Here is a 24,747-nt window from a genome sequence, read left to right on the forward strand (position 1 = left end):
AGGAGCAAAGTGGCTCACCTCATGGTAGAGGGTAGGAATGAGAAAGGAAGGAAAGGAGCGAGGAAGAGGTGGAGACAGGACAAGAGGGACAAGCTATAGTCTCCAGGAACATGGCCTCAGGGAGTCTCCTACCCCCAACATTTCCTACCATCTCCCCAAAGCCCATCAAATTATGACCCTATCAATAAATTAATCAGTCCATCAATGAGGTCAGAGCCCTCATGAGCCAATACCTCCCCCAAGGCCCCACCTCTGACTGAACATGGCTGCACCAGAGACCAAGCTTTCTGCAACTTACTGCATCAGAGGGCTGCTTTCCTTGAGCTACGGCCTTGAGGAGGAAAGGTGAGCAGGAGGGTGAGGAGGGACAGAAGAAAACTTCTGGAGGCAGGAGTTTTGAGGAGCTGGGGCTTGTGGAAAGGGTGGGTTCTTGGCAACTGAAGGGGTGAACTTGACGTCCGGGAGTGGGTTGGAAGTTTGTAGAAATGACTTCTTTCCTAGTTTTCTAGTGAAGATCTTGCCTGTCCTTTTTTGTTTAATCCCCTGAGTGTGTGTGTGTGTGTGTGCAAAGACCCACAGAAATGAAGCACTGAAGAACTAATACGCATAAGGCCAACAGGAAGGAGAGAAGGGGACAGGGTTTATTAAATTAGGCTGAAGCCCAGAGAGGCGCTTTATTGCTGATTATGTCAGAATGGGAGAACAAGGACTGTGTCAGCAGAAAGGATCGAAGCTGGTTGTGGTGGATGCCCACACCGGCATAATGTCCTGAAACACAGGGGAGCATTGCACCCAGAGCACACAGTCAGTCCTTTAAAAGCCTTCTCAGACTTACAGCTGACATCCAAGTTGTGTGTGTGTGTGTTCTTTCTGAGCCTTCCCTCATTCATTTCTGTCTCTTCCTCCACAAATCTGTTAACGTGCAATGATTTTTAACTCACAGTTAAAATGATGGCTAAAATGGATCTGTTCTTCAGCTTCAGTCACTAGCGACGACTCCTGCTTTCTTTTGGCTAACTTGTGACAGTGGGTGGTTGTCTCCTGTGATTAACTTCTAACCCAGATGCGTCTCAACAGCAGAGTAGGAGATAACAAGGTACAAGTGGTCCACTAAGGAAACAAGTATATAGCAGTGCTATCGCTATGGAGCACTGGTTATCAGTTGGGGCCCATTAAACAGCGGACACATTTCTTGTCACTTAATGCTCACACGATGCGCTTTTCAAGCGAGGGCCCTGGCGTAGGCAGCTTCGGTAAACTGCTCAGGGTTACGTTTTGGGTGGACGAAGGAATTCTAGCTGAGGTGTTGTAGCTTTGGAACCCATGTGTGTAAGTCGTCTGTGGGTTCCTAGAATGGACACAGTGAGTTGTGTTGTGAGATCAGGGAGGTGAACTAATAGGAATAATCAAAGAGGTACTTCTGAGGAATAGTTCGTCTTGTAGGGGCAGGATGCCCAGAGTCCCTGATCTAGCCTGGGTGGCCTGTTCTGATTGGCAGGCCTCACCTTTGACAAGGACGGGAAATAGCTCAGAGCCGTAGGGTGTTCTCCAACAGCAGGCTTGGCTCCCAGGCACTCTTCAGGTCTGCTTCTTCTACATAGGGCACAAATTCCTCTCTATTCTGCTGGGAAATACTCTACCTGGAGTTTGATAGAATTCAGATGTAAGATTATTCTTCATACACATTATATATATTTCTACTCTAATATGTAGTATTGTATCCATACAACTCAATTACAATGCCAGGTGTACTTGCAATACCTTGAAAGTGCTATTTTAGGCTGTTTAGGATAAGTAAGTTATACAAGCTAATTGTTAGTTGATCAAATCATGGTCATATCAATTACTAGTCTATTTTTATCACAAGAACATACATCCTAGGTGTAACAGATAGATATGATTCTATAGAAAGATAAGGTAAAATAGTTAGATAAGGTCTTCAAAAACGTCAGAGACCCACAGAATATGGCATTTAAAGATGGGAGCCATGGGATGGTAACTGCTGGCAACACCCAGCCTACCTCAAAGAAGATGGTGAGCATCAAAGAGCCTCCTTATGGAGATGGCTTTAAATATGGCAAACAAGCCACTGGGCAAAATGTTCTCATTTCTTTCACAGACAGAATTCTGCCTAAAAATGGGCAAGCTTAGATGCAGGCAGAGTCAACGGCCAAACTCTGCCAAGACAGGGTAAGCAAGTCCTCAATAGTTCCTCCCTCACAAATATGTCTGTCAGATATATTGGGCCAGAAGGCTGAAGATGACGCTCCAGTGTTATAGAGTTTTGGGTGACTGTTCAGGCAGCAAACTGTCTCTGTCATCTTCTCATTTGGGAAGCTGCTAAGCAGCACTCCCTGTATACTCAGGTAATTAATTTTATTCCTTCTCAAGTCTCTGATGGAGTTGAAGACAAGATAGTTTAGTTGTATAATTAAGCTTAGTTGTTTAGGGGTTAAGATGTTTTTAGGTCTAAATAGATGTTTTAAGTTGATAATGACAAGATGTGATGGAGATTGATTTACATTCAGAATTTTAGATGCACCAAGATAGGAAAGATGTTTTCTTCAAGGCTGTCAAATACAAATTGCCAAAACACTATTAATGTAACATTTATATAACTCCTGATTGTTTCATGGTTCTTCTTGCTGTAGGTAGTTTATTGTATATATGTGTGTGTAATAATATAGATGTATGTGTAAAATATAAAAAAAAATTAATTAAAAATATTGAAAAAAAGAGAGAGGGTTGCTTGGAGATGGAGAGATGGCTTAGCAGTTAAGATTGCTTGCTGTTCTTCCTCAGGACTTGAGTTCAGTTCCTACCATCCAGCTAGGGAGGCTCACAGTGGCCTGGAACTCCAGCCCCAGGGGATGCATTGGACATGTTCTGACATTTGTCAACTGCATGTTAAGGCATGTGAAGACTGAACTTCAATTTTGTCATCTGAAAACTAGGGGTAACATCAAAGAGAACATGAGAGCAAATGAAAAATACCTGTAAAATATTTTTACCCGTGCCATTGAGTTGTAGTTACTGTAATGTAGGACTAATAGGAATTGGGGATTACCAACTCCATACATTGGCTCATTCTCCTTTGCCCAACTGCTGGCTTACTATGCTGTTCCTTAGTCGTGAGTGAGTGAACAATTGAGTATGGAGGGAATGACGTAATGGGTTGGTGGTGAGAGTTGGTGTAACAAGGCAGTGGGCCACCTGGACTCCAGTAGTGGCAGCAATTGTAACATGCACTCATGTACAAGACAGGAAGAATCATTATTCAGGCCATGGAGAGGCCTAAGAATGGCCACCTTGAAGACAAGGCTCCAGGGAAATGGGTCCAGGCAAGAGGTAGGGTGAAGAGCAATGGCAGTTGCTATGACTACCACTAGCCACCTAGGGCTCAGCATATAATCATGCTCTTTGAACTGGATGAAGAGCTGCACCTGGCACCTGGTGGATAGAATCAGAGGCCCCTTCCAGCCTCCTAGTGAAGGAAAACTTGCTAGTAAAAACAATAGATGATGGTGGCAGAGAGACCTCTGGTGACATGGAGGAGCATTTGGTGAGCCATGGCCAATGAGAGACAGCCCAGGAACATGCTTCTCATGCCCAAGCAAACAGTATTTGAATGACTTCTCTGTAGCACTGGAGCACTGGTGTCCTCCTGCTCCAATATGCCAAGGAGAAGGCTGGCTTTCAGAGCCCCCGCCCACTTTCCCCCATTCTTTCCCCCAGCATCTATATCTCTGACTTCACAAAGCAGTCCCAAGAGCTCTCATCACCCAGCTCCCTTGTTGGACAATGCCCACTCTGCAAGGCAGTTGGCTTTCACTTTAAATACAGTACTTTGGATGAAAACTGCACACCAAGTAGGAATAGCTCCGTTTCCCGGAGGTGTTTGCATTTTCAAGAAAATCTTGTGTTCTCACTTTATTTCTGTTAATCTAACCAATATCCTGACAAAAAGCAAGGGAAGAAAGGGTCTAGTTGACTTTACAAGTCCAAGTTACAGGCCATCATCCTGGAGAAGTCAAGTCAAGCAGCTAGTCACACCACATTCATATTTACGAGCAGGGAGAGATTAAATGTGCCCTTGCTTGCACAGCTCACTGCCTCTGCTTTTACACAATTCAGGACCCTGGGGAGTGGAGTTGCTCACAATGGTCAGTGAGCAATCAAGATAGCTCCTCACAGATGTACCACAGTCAGAGTGGATCTAAATAATTTCTCAATGACGGCTTTTCCCTCAGTGACTCTAGGCTATATCAAATCGACTGTTACAACTAACCAACACACCTTGTGAATCTGACTGAGACCCAGACTTCACAGTGGTGTCTTCAGTGCTAGGCGACGGAAGGGTATCTTTACAAGGATGTTTTCTTGCTCATCACAGGAACCCTCAGGGGAATGTTGTTCATACTGCTACCCTCAAGCCTACCAACCCACCTGTGCCTTTCACATCTTGTCACAGCAGAAGGACGGCTTGGAGTCCTTCCTGAGGTCTTCTCCTCCTACTATCCTACTCACTCCACTCTCTTTTGACTCGTTCTTTTTATTTTTATCTTATTTTTAAAATCATCAAGTATACCATTTCCCCCTAAAGAACACAAACCTGTCTTGGTCCTAATGCTGATTTTAGCTATAATGGGCTCTTGTCCTTTCTAGAACAGTTGTGTACTTACTCTTATCCCATTTGCGCTTGAACTTCTTCCATTTATGCCCCATCCTCACCACTCCACTCCATCTGCTCAGGCCACGCTCGTCTTCCTGTTGCTACATCCAGCTGTCAGTCTGAGGGTCCTGAGCTCCCTGTACAAACAGATCATTGACATTTGAGCAGTTAACCACGGTCTTAGTCAGAGTTCTATTGCTGTGAAGAGACCCCATGACCAAGGCAAATTTTAGGAAAGAAAGCAATTAACTGGGAGCTTGCTTACCATTTCAGAGGCTTAGTCCATCATCACCACTGTTTGGGAGCATGACGTCATGGCATCATGAGGGCAGGCACTAGAGCAATTACTGAGAGCTACATGCTGAGAGAGGGGGCAGGAAACAAAGAGGGACAGAGGGAGGGAGGGAGGGAGGGAGAGAGGGAAGGAGGTGGAAGAGAGGGAGGAGGAAGGAAGAGAGGGAGGGAGGGAGGGAGAGAGAGGGAGAGAGAGAGAGAGAGAGGGGGGGGGGGGGAGAGAGAGAGAGGGGGGGGAGAGAGAGAGAGAGAGAGAGAGAGAGAGAGAGAGAGAGAGAGAGAGAGAGAGAGAGAGAGAGAGAACACCTGGGCCTAGCATGGGGTTCTGAAGCTCAAAGCCCACTCCTAGTGACACACTTCCTCCAAAATGGCCTCTCGATCCTTCTAATTCTATCAAAGAATTCCCCTGCCTGGTGACTAAGCATTCAAACATATGATGAGCCTATGGGGCCATTCTTACTCAATCCACCACAAGCCCCTTCAAGTTCATGAGACACCTTTTCTACTTGGCCTTTAAGAAACTTTGGCTCTATTTTCTTCCTAGCTTCGGTGTGTGTGTGTGTGTGTGTGTGTGTGTGTGTGTGTGTGTGTGTGTGTGTCTATCTGTCTGTCTGTCTGTCTGTCTTTTGAGCTTGCTCACCAGAGTGGCATCTGAAAAGGACCCAGAAAAACATGTTCTGTCACATAAGTTAGCTTGGGAGCCATGGGATTTCTCATATAGTTATAGACCACACAGACTCAAAAGGACAGACTCCACCTCACAGTGGAGGAAGGGCACCACCACTAAGGAAGGAAAGTGTGTGTGAGGGGAATGGTGGTCCTGATTTAAAAAAAAAAAAAAAAGAAAACAAAACAAAAACCTCTTTTCTGATAAATAAAATACTCCCAGGAATACTCTTTATTTTTTTTTAACCTCAAATTAATCTTGCTCATAAAGTTATTTATGACATGCAAGTAAGTGTCCCATTAATATTTGTTAAGTAAGTGAATACATAAATCATGGTTATAAAAAAAAAGTCTATGTCAAGAACTTTCTGTGCTCGGCATGGAGTAAAACTTGTCCTCTCCCCAGTGACTGATAAGAACAGTGAGGCTTAGAGATGTGCACATAACTGATCAGGGTACAGCTGAGTTTGAAAGCCAGGCTGCTAGCCACTAAATGCAGGTAACCTCTTCAAGACAGTTCAGGGTAGGGAGATGGCAGACCAAGGCACTTGATGTCAGTCCTCCCTGTCCTGGTTGGGGACAGCTGCTAGCATGCCCTGACCAAGGTTGCTGTGGTGGCAGTTTTCATATGGCCACAGAACTTCTCTGGGCATTCTCGCAGGGGTCTGGAGACAGCATGTGTGACATTGACTTTTGCCTTCCCTTCCAGTCTGGGTAGCTGCCGACGCTCTTAATGTGGGTACCACCCAGGATGTTCTTCGGGCGGCTCGAGGGAGGAGTGTCACTCTTCCATGTACCTACAGCACCAACGCCCCGGATCGAGAGGGGTTCATTCAATGGGACAAACTTCTCAGGAGTCAGACGGTAGGACAAACAGAGAGCATCATGGGTCATGACTGTAGTCTGGCTGTGATCTCATGACAGGCCATCCCTGCATCACTCTCGCTTTCTCCTCTCCAGCTTGAGGTTCAAACCCAGGGTCTCATGATCTGATCCTCTGTTCTACCTCTGAAGCTGTGGACTCCATACTTTATTTTTAAAATATTTTATGAAGATTATATATATATATATATATACACACTTAATATCATTAGTTTGTTTCTTATATTTTTGCTGCCACAATAAACATAAACATTGTTATATATGATATGTATCTTATCTGATAGATTATTATTAAAAGCGGACCCTACTTGCCTAGCATTCACAAGGTTCTGAAACAAACAAATGAGCGGAACTTCAGGGTTAAAGGGTATGTGAACTTACACTTTTCCTAATTAAGCCATTTCTTAGATGACTTACTAATTTTTATTTTCACCAACAATAGTATCTACCATTTTCTCAGCATGTGCACAAACTGTCAGATAATTGGCGATTTTTTTTTTTTTTTGTAATTTTTGTTTTTGTTTTTCAAGACAGGATAATTGGTAATTTGATAAGTGAAACATGTGTCTCGTTTGTGGTCAAAAGCACATCTGTTTAATCACAAGAAATGGGGCATCTATTTCATACATTTAAGTCAGGTCTCCTTTTAAAATGCTACCATGTGCCAGAGAGGTTGTAGAGGGCACCTGCATACTTGGGAGGTGAAGCCAAAGGAGCTCCAGTTGGATTCCACCCTATACACCCCAAACATTCTTTTTTTTTTTTAAACATTCTTTAGTCTAATAAATGCACAAACAAAGCCATCACACAGCTCATTTAAAGAAGCTACTAGCTGAGTCCCAAACTCCATACATCTCAGTGAACTTCTACACAGTTGGAACGGTCATGCAGAATGGTCATGATATGGAACTATCAATTACATTTGTCTTTATTTATTATTTTAGTTAAGATTTCTATTGTGTTGTTAAAACACCATGACCAAAAAGCAACTTGGAGAGGAAAGGTCCTGGTCCCCCTGTCGTGTCCCCCTGCCCTTACACTTCTGAACCTCAGTCCATCATCAAAGGAAGTCAGGGCAGTAACTCAAGACAGGAACCTGGGGGCAGGAACTGAAGCAGAGGCCACAGAAGAGAGCTGTTGGCTACGCGTTGCTGTGTGTTCCTGGTGGCTTGCTCGGCATGCATTCTATGAGTACCCAGGACCACTTGCCCAGGGGTGGCATCAACCACAGTGAGGGGCCTGCCCAACATCGATCATCAATCAAGAAAATGCACTACAAATTTGCCTGGAGGCAAATCTTGTGAAGATATTTTCTCAATTGAGAGTCCTTCTTCCCAACGACCCCAGCGTGTGTTAGGTTGATATAATAAAACTGACTAGCACACTTATTCACCACAGACAAAACAAAGTAAACCCAACCAACCCCCTTCAAAAAACCCCCAAAAACCAAAACCAAAAAACCCAACAACAAATACCAAAACTATGATAGAGTTTAAACTAGGGGGAAAACCAGCTTTATATTCCCTTGTGTGACCTATGTGTCTCTTTCTCTTCATTCTGTCCTTCCTTGCCACCTATTGTTATGCTCCCTTCATCTCCTTTCTGTAGTATAACCTTTAAGGAAAAACTTTTACTGACGTATCTGCCAGACATAATCATCAGGTCCCCAGCCATGCAGAGACAAAGAGGCTTTAGCCTTTTCCCTGACAGCCAATCCTAGGACACCTGCATCCTGAATGGCAGGACTGACCAGGAAGGACTCAGTCATATCTTTATGTACCAAGTGCCCTGATGGGACACAGGTGCCCACCCTGTCTGTTCCCCGAGGGAAAAGAGCCAAGTCCCTGCTACTGTCTTTGGGCCTCAGCCTGCAGGAACTGAAGGGCACTGAGCCTCCCCCAGATGGATCCAGCAAGCCAGGTGTACTGTCTATGGCTGGCTTATTCTGAGTGCTGACATGGACTCTAAGGTTATTTCTTGGCCACTGGATCGTCTATTTCCCAAAGGATTTGAGGCAGCCCCTCCAAGAGCAATCACAAATGAAGAGAAAGGGACTATTGTCTGTGAGTCCTAGGAAGAGGTGTGGTCATGAAGAAATCAGGGGCAATCTTAGGGCATCTTTGATAAGAGGATATTATGGGGGTAGAAAATCCAGGCAGAGCCAACCAGGGTCGGGAAAGAGCTGAGCACCCATGGACTGTTCAGAGATCTAGACACCATCTCATCCTTTGCTTTTGTCTCCCTCTCTCCGCCAGGCACTCTAAATGGGTTGCCCACCATAGCAGGGCTATCTGGTGTGGTTGGACAGCTTCTTTCTTGCACAAAGGTGTCCAGCTAAAGGCACCTGTGCTCCAGTGCCTAAAGCCATGTGCCCTAACCTAGGCTGCATCTGTTAGAAACCTGGAGTACCTGTTTTAACTGGGAAGGCTCTGCATGCCCAGAACTTAGTCCTGGCACAGCATCTCCATTCCCCTCTCTGCCCATCATCACTTATTTTCTCTCCTACCACTCTTGGAATCACCAGCTTGGCTTCCCCCCTGCCCCTCCCCCCACTCTACTTGGCCCTTTAAATGACTCGGGGACTTGGCATTTGTTTTAAAGCCATGTCTAGCTGATCTCAGTGAACACCTATATGCCATTGGCTTCCAAATTTTTATCCCCAGATGTATTGCCAGCTGAAACTTTGTCCTTTGCTCTATTCTCAAAAGAAAGAATCCATCCAAGAGACATCATGTACGGTTAAAGTAGACATTTATTTAACAAGGCAAAGCACCTCAAAGAGCAACTGGAGTGGGCCAACCTGAATGGCAAGAGGGTAGCCGCCCACTAGGTTCTTCTTATAGAAATTCTCAGTTTTATGAATATTTTTGAGGTGGGCCATATATTCATTGGGGCAATGTGACCCCCTTTTCCTCTTAAACCATAGTGGACTGGGTTTTGCTTTTAGGATATGTCTTCTTGTGATCCTTTTGAAAAGCGTACAAAGTAGGGGGAGTGTTCAAACCCACCATGCAAATGATATGATAATGAATCTGGGGCTTTGAAGGACCCATCCCTTGATGGTGTTCAGGGAGAACTAACTGCATCTCCCAGCACGCTTAGCCACAAACAGGCATTCTAACAGCGGGAGAGACCTCTGGTTTCCTTGCTTCCTTGTGCCCAATTCCTTGCCTATCTACTTTCATCTGACCATCTGGCCACCTTGAATTCCTCCACCCGGGTGTCCCACAGACACTTCAGGCATCCCACATGCAAACAGAATATAGAACTTTGGCTTCAAGCACTTTCTTCATGTGTTAATTCTGTTGGGAAAGGCACCATCAAACATGCATGCCTACACCCTTATATTTGGGATTAACTGCTCTATAACTCGGTATCTTAGTCCCATCCCCAAATTTCATGTGTCCCCTCTTCTCACTGGTCCAACTCATTTTTATGTGTTGTCACAGCCTGATCTGACAATAATCATAGTTGTTCATTACAGTCACTCCGTTGATCTCCTTCCTGGTCCCCTCTTCACCTGTCCCCTTTCTCCTTCCAAGCATCTGTGCTCTGGATTAAAAGCTAACCTAAAAGAAAAAAAAAAAAAAAAACCACAGAAGTTGGGCTGGAGAGATGGCTCAGAGGTAAAGAGAACTGTCTGTTCTTCCAGAGGTCCTGAGTTCAGTTCTCAGCAACCCCATGGTGACTCACAGCCATCTATGATAAGATCTGGTGGCCTCTTCTAGCATGTATATAATATATATATATATATTTAAAACCACAGAAGTCTTGAGCCCGGAATTTAGCTCATAGGTAGAGAGCTCTTGCTTAGCATGTGGAAGAACCCAGGTTCAAGCCACATCCATAGTGAGAACCAAACCAAACTAACCAACCAAAAAGCAAACAGCTAAAATGCACCATTGCTTTGAAGACAAACTGTGAACTATTTAGTGTCACATGGCATCTCAGCTGTGGCCCAGTAGAATGCACAGAGCTCAAGCACCAAGCCAGAATTCCCAGGCTCCTCTCAGCTCTGCTATTCACTTAACTGTGTAAACTTGGGGAACATACCTAATCATCTAACCATGTGAACTTAGGGAACATACCTAACCAGCCTTGTAGGGCCTTGCTTTCCTCCCGTGTAAGATGGATGTGACCATAAGGTCTGCCACATAGGAGTGTGATAGTTAAATGAAACAATACATATCTAGTGTTTGGAACAGTACACAGTATAGAACAGTTTATTGTAGCTAGTGTTTGGAGAGGTACGCAGCATAGAACATGTTACTGTAAGTGGCAGCTGTGGCCTTTATTGCCCAGGCTCAGCTCTTACTAATCTGTCACTCACACACACTCTGCCACGTGGGGTTGACAGGGTTGCTTTCTGCTTTTAGGGTTTTTTTTTTTTTTTCTTTGCCTTTGATATCTAACACATTCACTCTACGCCAACACACCCTGTTCCCATCTCCCAGCTACTTGCCTGGCTAATTCATAGCTGCGTTTCAAGATTCAAGGCAACGATCACTCTTTTTAGGAATTCCCCCCAACTGGCCTGTCTAGAATCTCATAACCACAAGACACAGAGGTTGATTATTTTTCAAACTCATTAGTCTTTGAGGCCAGAATTCACGGAGTTGTATGCCAGGCACATGGTAGATTGTAATAATGGCTAATTACAGTGGATACCTTGCCAGGCCAACCCCAACGGCTCTGCGTGTATCATTAGCTTTAGTTCTCACCACAACCATAGAAGATAAGTTCTTATTAACCTCTCCATTTTGTAGGCGAGGAAATGGAGTCTCAGAGTAGTCAAGCATGCTGCTCAAGGACAGTCAGCCAGCAAGCAGCAGGGTTAGGATTTGATTGAGGCGGTCTGGCTTGACTGTCTGTGGAATAAGCCACTAACGTGCTGCCTCATAAATATAAAGAATAAATAAATCAATAAACAAATTCCAAGGGCAATAGTCAGAATCAATCGAGCTTGGAAGTTGAGAGCGGTTCCCTAGCATGGTGCTTGGTAAGGGTTGGATGAAGGAAGGAACTAGAATGAGGAAAAATAGTGGGCTGAGAGGCAATCAAGGAGAGAGGCTGGTTATAAGCGTTTGGATCTGAGACGGCCTCGTTTACTCGCTGGCATTCCAGGATGTGTGCTTCTGTGCTGTTTCTGTTTTTGCCCTGAGTCAGGGTGTCATGCGTACGTGCTTGGCTTAGAACTTGCTACCTGGCCAAGGGTGACTTTGAACTTTTTCCTCCCTCCACCTCTGGAATGCTGGGACTGTCGGCATGAACCCCCCATGCCAAGTTGACATGGTTCTGGGGATCAAATCTAGGCTTTTGTGTGTGCTAAGCACACACACTGCCAACTAAACTATCACTGCAGCTCTTAACATTGTCATTTAAAAGTAAATCTTTAAAACCTAGAGATAGCTAGCTAGGCAGTTTGAAACATGGTTGGTCCATGCATCTGGGTTCTGGGGAAAGAAGATTGGGTCAGGACAGGTCCACTCCAGGGCCTGCAGACATTTCTTCTTTTTTCCTCAGGAGAGAGTGGTCACTTGGAATTTTATATCGAAAAAATACATCTATGGGAACCGTTATGAGAACCGTGTGAAAGTATCTAATGATGCCGAACTGTCAAACGCCTCTATCACCATCGATCAGCTGACCATGGATGACAATGGCACCTACGAGTGTTCCATCTCTATACTGTCAGATCAGGATGTCACCGGCAAGTCTCGAGTCCGCCTCTTAGTCCTCGGTGAGTGTTGCCACCTTTCCTTGTAGGAAGAGGGTGGGCAGAGAGCTCTGTAGGCAGCAGAGCTACAGTTCCTTTTCTCCCTTGGAAGCCAAATATTGTCAGCGTTCCGGGGAACGGCAGGCTGTTTCTGAGGGCAGGGGCAGTTGCTTTGGAGTGGTCCTCGCTCCTGTTCTTTCCCCTCTACACCAACTCTTCTTTTTCCCTGCCGAACTCATTCCCAAAGAGAAGGGAAGGGAATTCCCAACTAATATGCAGATTCTCACCTTACTTTAATTAGTACTTGGTACTCACTCACAGGGCCGATCATGACTCCCGCAGGTGATGTGCCTCTTCCTGCAGTCAAGTCAGCTCGACACCACGGCTCTCCCCACTGTACCTCTAACAAAGGCACCATCTCCAACCAATGGGAAATACGTCCCAGGATAGCATCCTTTTTTAATGGGAGAGTTTTGGAATTTATACTTCTGGAAGGGTCAAGAGACTCATCTTCTTTAGTTTCTGAGTACATGAGGCCCATAGAAAGGAAGCAATCACCTCAAAACCAGTTAGTGGGGGCACTTTAATGAGCACCTGGTCTATGTCCAGTATAAGCAATGGCCCCACTCCTGGGAGTTAGCAACTCTGTGCATCAAAACAATGGATCCTTTCTTTCTCTTTTTCCTTTACACTACTTGGCAGAATTTCTTTTAAATTGCATATGGTAGTCGCTGGACTTTCAGAAGGCATTATATTGTGCCAGAGTGTCGTGCGGTACACACTTAACGCTGCATAAAGAATAATCAAAACCTCTTCCCACACTGCCACCGTGAGGCAGTCTGTGGTAATGCAGGCAGGTGTCTCACACTTTCCTCTCTCCTTTGAAGAACTAGAATCTTATAAAGCACTTAGCAAGTTGCTTCTTGACAATGCCCATGTACACTTCTCCAGGCCATCACATGCAGACCTACTGTGAGAGAGCACATTCCATCTCGTGGCTGCACAGTGGCTTACTCAAGTGTTTCATACCAGTGGATATTGAGACTGGTCTCATTGTGTTGTTGTTTGTTTGTTTGTTTGTTTGCTTTTTGCACAAGCAATTCCACAATACACTCCTCTACCTCACTTTGTGTAGATGTATATATAAAATCATATATTACACATACATACACACATACATATATATTCATATATATATGGATTATATAGCCACAGGCACATATAAAATTTGGGTTCCTTAAATACCTGACCTGTTTTTTTGGCAGAGGATTCCAACGAGTCGAAAGAGAAGTAGCAGGAATCTGTGTAAATCTGAAACCTTACATTAAGGACCAGTTGCTTTTAAAGACGGACAAATTGACCTGAAGAGTGAAGAACACACATTTAATTTGAGAATACAGAATTTGTTAAAACCAACATGTTAATAAACCCAGTGAACTTCTCTGTGAAAAGTTTTCTTTCTCAGTGTTTTTATAACCGGGTGAGTTTTAGAGGAGAAAGGCTTTAATTAAACGGGCGGCTCATTCCGGGAGGCTATCAGGAAGCACCTACAAACCTAGCCTTACCCTATGGGAGGTAGCCTTGTCTAGCCCACCTCCAGGAAGCCACGAGGCTAACTCAGCAGCGGCGGGGCAGTGGTGGCGCACGCCTTAAATTCCAGCACCCGGGAGGCAGAGGCAGGTGGATCGCTGTAAGTTCGAGGTTAGCCTGGTTTACAAAGCGAGTCCAGGACAGAGAAACCCTGTCTCGGAAAAAAAAAAAAAAAAGGCTCAGCAGCCTGTGCCTCAGGTTGGATTCTTGCTCTGGCCTCTGGCGCCCCCTGACGTCTTTGGAGAGGACAACAGGCATCGGAGAGGCTTTGGAGCCTAACATTATTTTCCACCCACCATTGCCTCTCCCTCAGTAAATATTCACGTAACATTTACATTCTGCTTGTTAAACAGTCCATGTGAAAACGAGCCCCGCTCCCTTGTGAGTACCCACTCCCTCGCCAGTACTCTTAGCCCCCTCGGGTGGGGCACCTTAAACTAGAGCTCATTGGAGGCCCCAGCTGTTTGTGATTGGGGCGCAGGAGACCTGGAGAGGGAGGGCCATAGTGTGTCTGGGATGGGGTCAGATAGGAAGTTTAGAGCCTGTAACACAAGATCGCGACACAAGCTGGCCATCAGCCCTGCTTCCTCCCGTGGGCAGTTTCTGGAGTTCCTGCTCTCACTCCCAAGCAGTGGAGTCCACCCTGTACAAATTGCTTTTTATGCTCAGTAGCTTCTCTCTAGCACTTTCCTTTCCGCTTCTGTCCTGTATCCGATTCCATCCCCCACCGACCCCCATCCCCACGCCCAACCCCACCACCGGGAAAAGAAAACCAAAAAACAAAAAACTAGCTCAGGATGTTTCACTGCTACTCTACCCCTTAGTCTGACTGGGCATAGGGGAGTTTGCCGCTGAGCCTCCTGCTAAAGCCACCCCTGAGGGTAAGGCTGGCTAGGAAGGGCACTGGAGGGTACCGCTGTGGGGCCCAGGAGATAAAGCGACACACAGCAGAGGTACTCAGAGGGTAAGTTCGCCTCCCAGTTCACCTCCAGGGCTGCTTGCTGGGCCAGCAGGATGGGCAGGAGGCAGGTAGCTAGCCACACTCTGGCAGGCGCTCCACCCACCTGCTCATGCAGGCCCTGTCTTTGATCCTCAGAAGCCTGGCTTTTGTTTGGCAGGGAGGGAGTCCTGCAGTGTGTGTGCTGGTGGGTCCTTACCTGGCTGGCCCAGCTGTGTCAGCAGCTGTGAGGCCCTCCTAATAATAGCCTGCCTGTTTGTTTCCAAGAAGAAAATGTGCAGCTTCTGGACTGGAAGAGAGGAGAGTCATGGATAGTCCCTCCAGCAACTTCCAGCTGGGCTAAGGCTGGAGTTAACCCTCAGGATGGGTGGCCATGTGCCTGAACTGGGAAAGCAAGCCATCCAAGAGGGCATGCAAGGACAGCAGAAAGGGCAGGCCGGCTACCCAAGGACATCAGGGACAACTTTCCCCATGGTGTGTGAGTGTGTGTGTGTGTGTGTGTGTGTGTGTGTGTGTGTGTGTGTGTGTTTCCCCTCACCTCTAAAGATGCTTCCTGAAGTCTCACGGACACACCCCCCTCTTCTTGCCTCTGAGCCTTTGTATATGCTGTTTCCCCGTCCAGCATGCTCTTCTCTGCTCTAATTCCCGCCACCACCTTCACCATGGTGACCTTCAGGTCACAGCCCATGTGGTGTGTTGGGTCATCAGTCTCTGGCCCAGCATCTTGTCCCCTGTGCTGCCATTGTTTCATTGTCTTTTGTCCGCCCCCCCCCCCCAACTAGATTCCTTGACTCACTCACGGTGTCACCCCAGTACCCAGCATTGTTAGGCAGAATCTGGCTACCTAATAACAGAATTTAACCTAATTACCGAAGCGCCCGCTCAACCCAATGTGACATTAACAAGGCCGAGGGAAAGACACAGGCTTGGAGTCTCAAGAAGCCAAGGGGGGCATGTGGAGATTGCTTACAGTGGCTGCCGAGGCTTGTAAACCTTTCCCATGACAGACATTCCTTTGATCGCCTCTGCCCACTCCCACCTCTTCAGTCCCATTCTCCACCCAGCAGGAAGGCCTGCACTGCCTGGAGCTCCTCTTGCTGTGGAGCTCCTAGTGCTGGCTGCGTTTTAGTAGCAAAGCAGCAGGAGAGGGCAATGGGAGCTCCACAGAGAATGTTCCCAAGATGCCGAAGGGCTGCAAAGATCATCTTATGTAGGGTGAGGAGACCCCGGCCCACAGCCTGCCTGCCCTTATGGTTCTAAAGCATCATTAAAGCCAGAAAAGGATGCAGGCAGGGAGCAGGTGTCCAGAGGGAGTGACTCGGGAAGAGGGTAGTAAACACGATCAGAATACATTGTATGCAGGTGTGAAATTGTCAAAGTATATATATATATATATATATATATATATATATATATATATGTATATATATATATATATCGCCCCTCCAAAAGAAAAAAAAAAGCAGCATTGGAGATAATATTGTCCCTACAATTCCCATGCGGCCATTTACAGAACAGGCTTGCTGTCACCTAACTTTACAGGTCAGGGACACTGTGGTCCCAGTTGAGTCAATAGCAGAAAGAGCACGCAGCGGGCAGAAGGGAAAACACTGGGTCTGGAGTCTGGAAACCTGGGTTCTAGTCTTGCCTCTGCCAGGACCCAAGAACAAGTGTCCCTTCTGTGCTCTGCCCACACAGTCCCCCCTCCCTGCCTATCAGTTGTGTGGGTCACGCTTTAACTCCCAAGAGCTGCCACCAACCAGCCTGTCATGGGAACTCTTTCCCTGGGGGAGATGCAGAGAAACCCTCCACGACACCAATGACAAACCAGAGTGTGTCTACCGAAGCTCAGCTTGGAGAACTCACGGATGTTTGCACGGATCTCACCTCACCCTGGACAACTTCTCCACGGCTGATAGATGGATAACACCCGCTTCCGTTAGCCCTCCACAGTCCGTGTACTCTAGCACCTACTGAGACAGGACGATAATTAGGGCAGAATTACTTACAAAAGGCCATGGGTGCCTGTGGAAGTGGCTGGAATCTCAGGTAGGAGCCCTACAGCCCTCTCCAGCCCCTCCTTCTGGGAGGTCAAGCTAGCAGCCAATGAGCCCAGCTGGGAGGAGCGAGTGCGTTATACAACATGGCCTCTGGTGCTGCCCCTTCGAGAGGGTGAGATGACAGTAGCATGCACACCTCTCTCTCTCTCTCTCTCTCTCTCTCTCTCTCTCTCTCTCTCTCTCTCTCTCTCTCTCTCTCTCTCTCTCTCTCTCTCTCTCTCTCTCTGTGTGTGCGTGCCTGTGTGTGTGTAGGGAGACCCAGGTTCACAGGTCTTAGGATGGGCAGTAGTTCCATGCAATCACGCCTCACTTTCCTTCACAGTGCCGCCCTCCAAGCCAGACTGCAGCATTGAAGGGGAGATGGTGCTTGGGAGCAACATCCAGCTGACGTGCCGGTCGGCAGAAGGCTCGCCCAGCCCACAGTACAGCTGGAAGAGCTACAACGCCCAGAACCAGGAGCGGCCGCTCAGCCAACCAGGTGATGAGGGCAGCAGGGAAGGCGGCTGTACCACAAACATGTGCGCCTGACTGGCTAGGGCCGCCAGAGGAGACAGAGGCGGGCCCACTAAAGTCCCGTTTTCCCAGTCCCGCTTTCGTGCTATTCCTGGATCGTCCCTCAGAGCATTGGTTTTCCGTACAAATACCTATGCACCTTGCAACTAGAAAGGACAGAGGTGGCTCGCAAGTGTTCCCCACCCCCCACCCCCACCCCCGCCCGCAGGTCGCGGTAGGGGCCCGAGAGATTGCTGTTCTTCCTGCCCTCGATTCTCTTGAGAAAGTGGGCAGAAACATTGGGGCTTATTCTTTGAAGTGTTGTTATGGCCTTAAAGCCCAGTTTTGAGGTGGGGAAAGTGTCTCGTCTCCTTTCCTACCCAGACCAGTCCATCTCAGACACCACAAACACACCATAGGTATTAGGGTCCTTACTCTCAGAACAGGCTGTGGAGGATTTAGCTATAGTCGCCAGGAGACCCGTTTTTGAATTGGGCAGCCAGGATTTGACTTTTTGGTCAGGAAATAAACTAGATAGAGGAGGGTCCAGGTAAGGAAGAAAAAAGAGGAGGAGCGGGGTCCTTCTGTGTAAACACTCTGCTGCTGTTATGACTACCCGGGTTGCCCACCTGGCGCCATGGGTACACCAGCGAGCAAAGACAGGAACCAAAAGGCCCGATAGGTGCCCGTCACCTTTAGCTTTGATATCTTTCAGTCCTGTGTGTGTGGAAACGGAATAGGGAGGTGAGAGCAAAGCCTTTGGATGAAGCTGACCTGGGTGAGAGAGGAACATCCGGTGCCCTGGGGAAACCCCGTGGATGAGCACGTCATGGCCCTTGGGTTTCCATCAAACCGGGGTGGAATTTTTTTTTTTTTTTAATCATGCTACTTTTCAATCATTTAGAGGTCAAACAATAACTTCTTCAAAACAAAACAAAACAAAACAAGCTACTAAAACTCACTTGACTCGGTGTAAAAGGGACAGTGTAATAGATACACTATGGATTTCCACAAGCGTCCCGTTTTGCTGGGATGTTTCTGTTTGCCCAGGGCCTGAACTCGGTCAGGCTTGGCCAAAGTGCTTTTACTCACAGAGTCATCTCCTTGGCCCCCGGATTGCCAATTTTTGAATGTCTGGGGTTTTGTGGAAATCATCTGGCAGGTGTGCTTAAACTCTGTGGCGGTCCCGTCTCTACCTTCTAGTCTCTCTCTACTCATGGTCCATAGTGGTACCAGTTTACTCATGGAATATAGTGATGTATGGCGTTTCCTCTAGCAAAGTATGCACAGTGGGGTCCAGAGCTGAAGGTCATGAGGCCATGAACTGCAGTAGCTGACCCACTGGCATGATGCAGAGACTGTGTGAAGGATCCTGGATGCTTTCTTTTTAAAAGGGGGATGTGTGTGGTTCGAGTGGACGTGCAACCTGGTGCTTAAGAGCAGGCATGGGCTTGAATCCTGGCTGTGCTGCTTGTTAGCAAATAACAATGACAAGTTACTCAGCTTGTCTCTGCCTTAGTCTCTACATCTGTAAAATGGGCGCAACACCGGGTGTCCATCTCATGGTGTTACTGTGAAGGGTGAAACAGACTACATAAAGCATGGAGTTATAGGCATCATTAGCTCCGTTCAGCAGGCCCTTCAGAGTGGAGAATAGCCTGGGAATCATGGCATCGGTATGGCTGAGAGGTAGGATGTGGTCCACATAGACATGGTGGGCGACGTTGTTGATAGAAAAGACAGTGAGGAGAAGCAGAGAGGGGCCTGTGTGCCAGCCTAGGAGCTTAGCTTTTCCCTGTAAGCACTGACCTCTTTCTAGGAGCCTGAAAATGGGCACCCTAGTCACAGCTCCCCCACTTCCATCGCAAAAAGCTGTTAGGGACCAAAACTTATTTTCTTACTAAAAGTAGGTGAATACTGAGGGTATGGAAGGAGGTCAAATGGTCATTTGCTTCACTGCTTTATGCAGCCCTGAGTTCAGATTTATTCACTCAGAATTCAGGCCTGGGGTGACAGCAAATAAGATGGCTGTTGCTATAAAATGCCTTTTTTTAAAAAATTAAGTAATCTATTCAGATTCCATCCCATTTGTTATCCCCTCACTTGTATCTTCCCGTTCCCCCTCCCTCCCTCTTTCATCACTTTCCCCTCCCCCAGGTCTTTGACAAAAGGGGACCTTGTCCCCCACTATAAGATCACAGCCTATCAGGTCTCTTCTTGGTAGCCTGCTTACTCTTTCTCTGAGTGTCACCAGGTCTCCCCACCAAGAGGAAGTGGTCAAATAGGGAGCACCAGATTCATGTCTGAGTCAGTCCCTGCTCCCCACACAACTGTGGAGAACCTGCTGTCCATTGGCTGGATCTGGTTAGGGGCTCTAGGTTTACTGCATGTGTTGTCTTTGGTTGGCACTTGATGGAATCAGCTTAAGGGAGAGAAATGGCTTTTCTTGCTTGGCTCACAGTTTGATAGCACACAGTCCACCAAGGTGGGGAAGTCATGGCAGCTGGAGCTGGATGCATCTGGCCAGTGGAAGCAGAGAAACACACACACACACACACACACACACACACACACACACACACACACGAAAGAGGGGGGAGGGAAGAGATATAGAGAAGGGGGAGGGTGCTCACAGAAGGGGAAATTCTGGTGCACAACTCACTTTCTCCTTTTTATTCAGTCCAGGATTCCAGCCCTAGGCATGGTGTTGCCCATAGCTAAGGCGGATCTTCCCACCTTAATTAACAATATCCTGACCGCCCCATACAACTGTGCTCAAAGGCCAATTTGACCTGGAATCCCTCACAGGCATGCCCAAAGGCTTCTTGCATGGGTGATTTTGATTCAGATTAAGTGTTAACCAGGAAGTCATGGTCACCCTGAAGCCTTGTGTCTGGGTGGTGTGATGGGGGCAGAGGTACTACTCTCAAAGCCTCTTTTCCTAGAGTTCTCCTGCAGAGAGTGCTGTTTTCGCTTTGTAGCTGTAAATCACTCACAAACTCCTTGGTTCTGCAATACCAAACTAAGCCAAACAATGAAATAAAACCAACACACACACACACACACACACACACACACACACACACACACACACACACAGAGGCTGAGGTGGTGCTAATATTACTTTTTTTCAAGTAAGAGGTGGTCTTCCAGAGGTGCTCTCTTAGAATGCTTTCTGCACTGTGGATATCAAGGGAGGAGGTTGCAACACTTTAGAGAGGAGGTGGTGGCAATGGGTCAGCTCACAGAGCCTGGGATGAGAGGTGGCAGCCAGAGCTTACTGACCGGTGTTGGTGGGAGAGGACAGAGCAGATCCTGTTCATTCAACCTTAGGTTATCAGGGCTTATTAGAGCTTTGGTGGAGGACAGAGGACTGCCATATGCATACCCTTTCCTGACCACAAGATGGCGCCACAACAACGGGAAACTGGTTTCAGAAACTCGTGGGCTCTTTTCAGAAGGGAAAGGAGCCTGGGATCCCCCGTTCAATCAAAGCCAATGGGTAGCATGGGATGAGTCCAATTTCACCCCAGAGAAGTTTCCAGAACATATTGTTTGCTTCAGAGACTTGGGGAAGGATGGTGCTGGCTCATGCATCAGGAACTCCCACGATCCCACCCCAAAAGGAGGTCTTGTACTGCCCTAGGGTGCTGTGGGCATCTGACTCTCACTGAGCAGCAGACTCAGATGGGACTCCTAAGCACACCTGGGGACACAGCATTCTGTATAGTGTGTTCCTTTGAAATTCTCCTATGAATAACCAAATCCAACTAGGTTAGAACAGCAACCAAGGACAATGCATGGTGTAAACCTAGACCCTGTTCAGATCTAGCCAATGGACAATTCACTCTCCATGCTTGTGGGGAGAGCGGGGACTGCCTCTGACATGAACTCTGTAGTGCTCCTGATCTGATCACGTCCGCTTGGTGGGGAGGCCCAGCGGGCACACAGAGGAAGGGGAAGCAGGTTATCTGGATGAGACCTGGTAGACTTTGGTCATATGGTGAGGGAGGAGATCCCCTCTGTCAGAGGTCTAGGGGAAGAGGGACTGAGGGTGGGAACGGGAAGATACAAATGAGGGGATAACAATCAGGATATAATCTGAATAAATTATAATAAATCAAAATATTTTTAAAAAAAGGAAAATGGGACTCTGAATACTTTAATACCCTGAATCCCTCTCAGTGGTTCCCACTGTTGCCTGGCATATCAAAACACCTGCAGGCCATGTCCCTAAAACTCAGAAAGTGTAGTGATTTCAATACTTGGTTTCCTTTTGGACCCCTTTCTAATATCTCATGTAAGTAGTATATCAGAAAACACTCAGGTGTGGGTTCTAGAATCCAAGGCCGTCACGTTTTACAGAAAATAGTGCTTTGGGCTTTAGAGAAGACTATGAAGAAGGCATATTTATGACAAGAAGAGAAGAAAAACAAAATCAATATGCTGCAATTAAGGGTGATTTTTATCTTATTTTCTCTGCTTTTAGAGGCTTCCTCTGACCCTCATGAGAGTGAACCCCTTCACCAAGAGTTCAGATGTAACCTTCATTGTTTGTGTGTGTGTGTGTGTGTGTGTCTTCCTTTGAGGATTGGAAGTGCCAAGATAACAGGGACGCTCATCGTTTTGTTTGTAGCTGTGATTTGAGTGTAGATGGTTTAGCTTTAAGTAATGCATAAATTCATGACAGGCATACGTTGCCTTTATAGTACAAAAGTGTTTCCCTTTTAAGCGTTTATTTACTTATTGTTTAGTGTGTGTGCACAGCTGCATGTGTGCATACCAACACAAAGGTCAGAGGACACCTTGCAGAAGTCAGTCTCTCCTGTGGAACTGGAGTTGGGAATACTTGGTCCACCTTCCACATAACAATGTTGGCAAGATGAACCAATGTGATACTGAGAGACTGTATGGCACAGATAATTCCAGAGCAGGGAGGTAGAACCTTGTGTGGCTGTTCCCTGGTTTTGGGCATGTGATAGCTGGACCTTAGTAGTCAGCCTCAGGAGGAGGAAGTGGCCAAATTAGGGAACAGACCTTGGGGGCTAGCTTTAGGAACTGGGGAGAAGGCAGGGTCTGCCAGAGCCATGCCCTCCACACTTGAGGTGGCCAGAGTTTCTACACACACACGTGTGCACACATACACATGCGTGTGCACACACACGCACACATACACATACACATGCACACACACTCTGCTGGGTACATATATTTATTATTAATACCTTAGTTAGCCTCACAAGTACCTTGCCAGGCAGGTACTATCATTTCTAATTACAGAAGAAGAAATAGATTCAACGAGGGCCAAGTTACCTGCAAACCACATCAAATAAACAGACAAAGGCAGACTTGGCGCCCAGGGTCCTGCCTGGATTTGAAGCCCTCCAGTATTATCTCACCTGCCCTGTTGATCCCCCAGCATCCTGAGAGGTGACTTTTCCCTACACCACTGATGGATTGGCTCAGAGGGGCTCAGTGGTGAGTTTGTAGCTCCCAGGGCCTGGGCCTTCCAGCCCTGGGCCACGTACACTCCACCATAACACTGTCTTTTCACCCTGCTGCTCTCCCTTCAGTCTCAGGCCATCCCTTGCTTCTGAAGAACGTCTCCACGGATATGGCTGGTTACTACATCTGCACCTCCAGCAATGATGTGGGGACAGAGTCCTGCAATATCACCGTGGCTCCCAGACCTCGTAAGAGCAGGGTGGGGAGGGAGGCGTGCAAGGCCCAGAGATGGCTGGTTGAGGCCATTGGAAGTGAACTAGGTGGCTGCTATAACTTTGGAAAGGTGACTCCTGGCCCAGGCTTTTCCCACCCAGCGGTTAGCCCAGATCCTCTACTTCTTTGGAAATAGAGCCAGGGACAGACTTCTAGAGACCTCTTCAGCCATGCCTGCTTTGTGGCCACTCAGAGAGCAAGAGAAATTCCACGAACCAACTGTCTTGGTCTGAACCCTATTCTCTTTCTGGGGGTTGGGGGGGGGGCCAGGGTGGAGGGAGACCATGGCTGGTTGGATGAAGCCTAGTTTAGAAGCTGGCAAAGCTAACACTGATGGTTTTTGCAGAGCCTCGGGAGCCCAGTGTCAGGATGCTCTGGGTCTGTCTCCCCTTGCCCGTTCCTCTCTCCTTAAGAGTGTCCTCAGATCTGTCTGGTCACAATACTTCAGGGCTGTGACTCTCATAGAAACCTGTAATAATTGCCCCCCAGGCTGGCAGAAGAAGTGGAGTGGCCCAGAGGCTGGGTGGGACAGCCTGCTGTGCCCTGCACCAGGACTGCAGTCCCTCAGCCTGGCTTTCTACTCTGTGGCCAGGATTCAGTCTGAGGTGGGGGAGGGGGCTAGAATTGGGGTTCCAGAAGTACAGCTGTTCCGGTCTTCTTTCAGCTTCCATGAACATCGCTCTGTATGCGGGCATCGCGGGGGGTACATTTGTGGCCCTCATCATCATTGGTGTCACTGTCTACTGCTGCTGCTGCCGGGAGAAAGGTGACAAAGATCAGGACATGGATGGTGCACGGCCGTAAGTGTGCTGGGATGGGGGGGCCCCTTGGAAGGAAGCAGATGGAAACACACAGCTCCTCAGGTGTGTCTACTTAGCACCTTGGGAGACACCCAAATGTTTCAGTCTTTCCCAGTTGCACCCAAATCAAGCGTGGACTGTAGTCCTGCACTTGTCCCCTTGTTCCCTGGTTTGCAGCCTCTCATTTCAGGACAGGCCTTCTCATGGCAAGCTGAGGGTTAGGTCTAGGCTGGAACACACACACACACACACACACACACACACACACACACACACACACACACACACACACACACACACACACACACTTTCCACAATCTCCTGAGCTCACAGCTTGAATTTCTCGTGAGATCTCACTCCTAAAGCAGCCCCACAGCAGAGTCCCTTGGCACCTCATGGATGGGGATTACAGTCAGACCAGCTAACCTGAAACCCCCTCTCTGCCCCCCCCCCAGGCTTAACCCTCTCTTCTTTCTCTGTTGCCTTGTAGGAACCGAGCAGCTTACCAAGTGCCTAAAAAGCAGCAGACAGAAATTTCCAGAGGGCGGGAAGACGAAGATGACTATAGGCATGAAGGCCGGAGGAGCTCAGGGCATAGCTCTCTAGACCAGCCCTTCCAGTGAAGGAGGCTTGCTGTCCAGTGGGAGAGGAGGGAGGCCTAGGGCCCAGTCTCCTGCTTCTGGCCTCCTTTCCCTCTGGCCCCACAGTCCGGCCCCTGCCCCTCCCGAGGCACTGGTGGAGTGCTTCTTCCCTTGTATCTGCCTCTGGGGAGCATCACTGGCCTGGCTACAGGGGTCCTACCTGTTACCTTGACAACCACACTAAAAGGACTTTCCTCATTGCTATGTCTGACTCAGGGCTTGCCCTTCCCCCCTAGACCAGACAACATCCTCTGCCTC

The 24,747-nt window shown here is 47.6% G+C and overlaps 1 protein-coding gene across 1 annotated transcript; it reads left to right on the plus strand.

The window, feature by feature from the left end:
• Positions 1 to 1,213: 1,213 nt before the first annotated feature.
• Gpa33 (glycoprotein A33) lies at positions 1,214 to 24,491 on the plus strand. The gene is made up of 7 exons (XM_051148343.1): positions 1,214 to 1,253; positions 6,342 to 6,496; positions 12,038 to 12,254; positions 17,161 to 17,316; positions 22,904 to 23,023; positions 23,713 to 23,848; positions 24,339 to 24,491. The coding sequence occupies exons 1-7, from the start codon at positions 1,214 to 1,216 to the stop codon at positions 24,469 to 24,471; spliced, it is 957 nt and encodes a 318-aa protein (XP_051004300.1). The 3' UTR covers positions 24,472 to 24,491.
• The last annotated feature ends 256 nt before the right edge of the window (positions 24,492 to 24,747 follow it).

Source organism: Acomys russatus, chromosome 6, assembly GCF_903995435.1.
Source record: "Acomys russatus chromosome 6, mAcoRus1.1, whole genome shotgun sequence".
NCBI classification, from domain to species: domain Eukaryota; kingdom Metazoa; phylum Chordata; class Mammalia; order Rodentia; family Muridae; genus Acomys; species Acomys russatus.

What these genes read in the sequence shown, in the direction of transcription:
- Gpa33 (XM_051148343.1), top strand. Translation starts at nt 1,214, where the DNA reads ATGCGCTTTTCAAGCGAGGGCCCTGGCGTAGGCAGCTTCG. An exon ending in CCCTGGCGTAGGCAGCTTCG is followed by an intron (nt 1,254 to 6,341) that starts GTAAACTGCTCA and finishes CTTCCCTTCCAG; the next exon opens with TCTGGGTAGCTGCCGACGCT. An exon ending in GCGGCCGCTCAGCCAACCAG is followed by an intron (nt 17,317 to 22,903) that starts GTGATGAGGGCA and finishes CTCTCCCTTCAG; the next exon opens with TCTCAGGCCATCCCTTGCTT.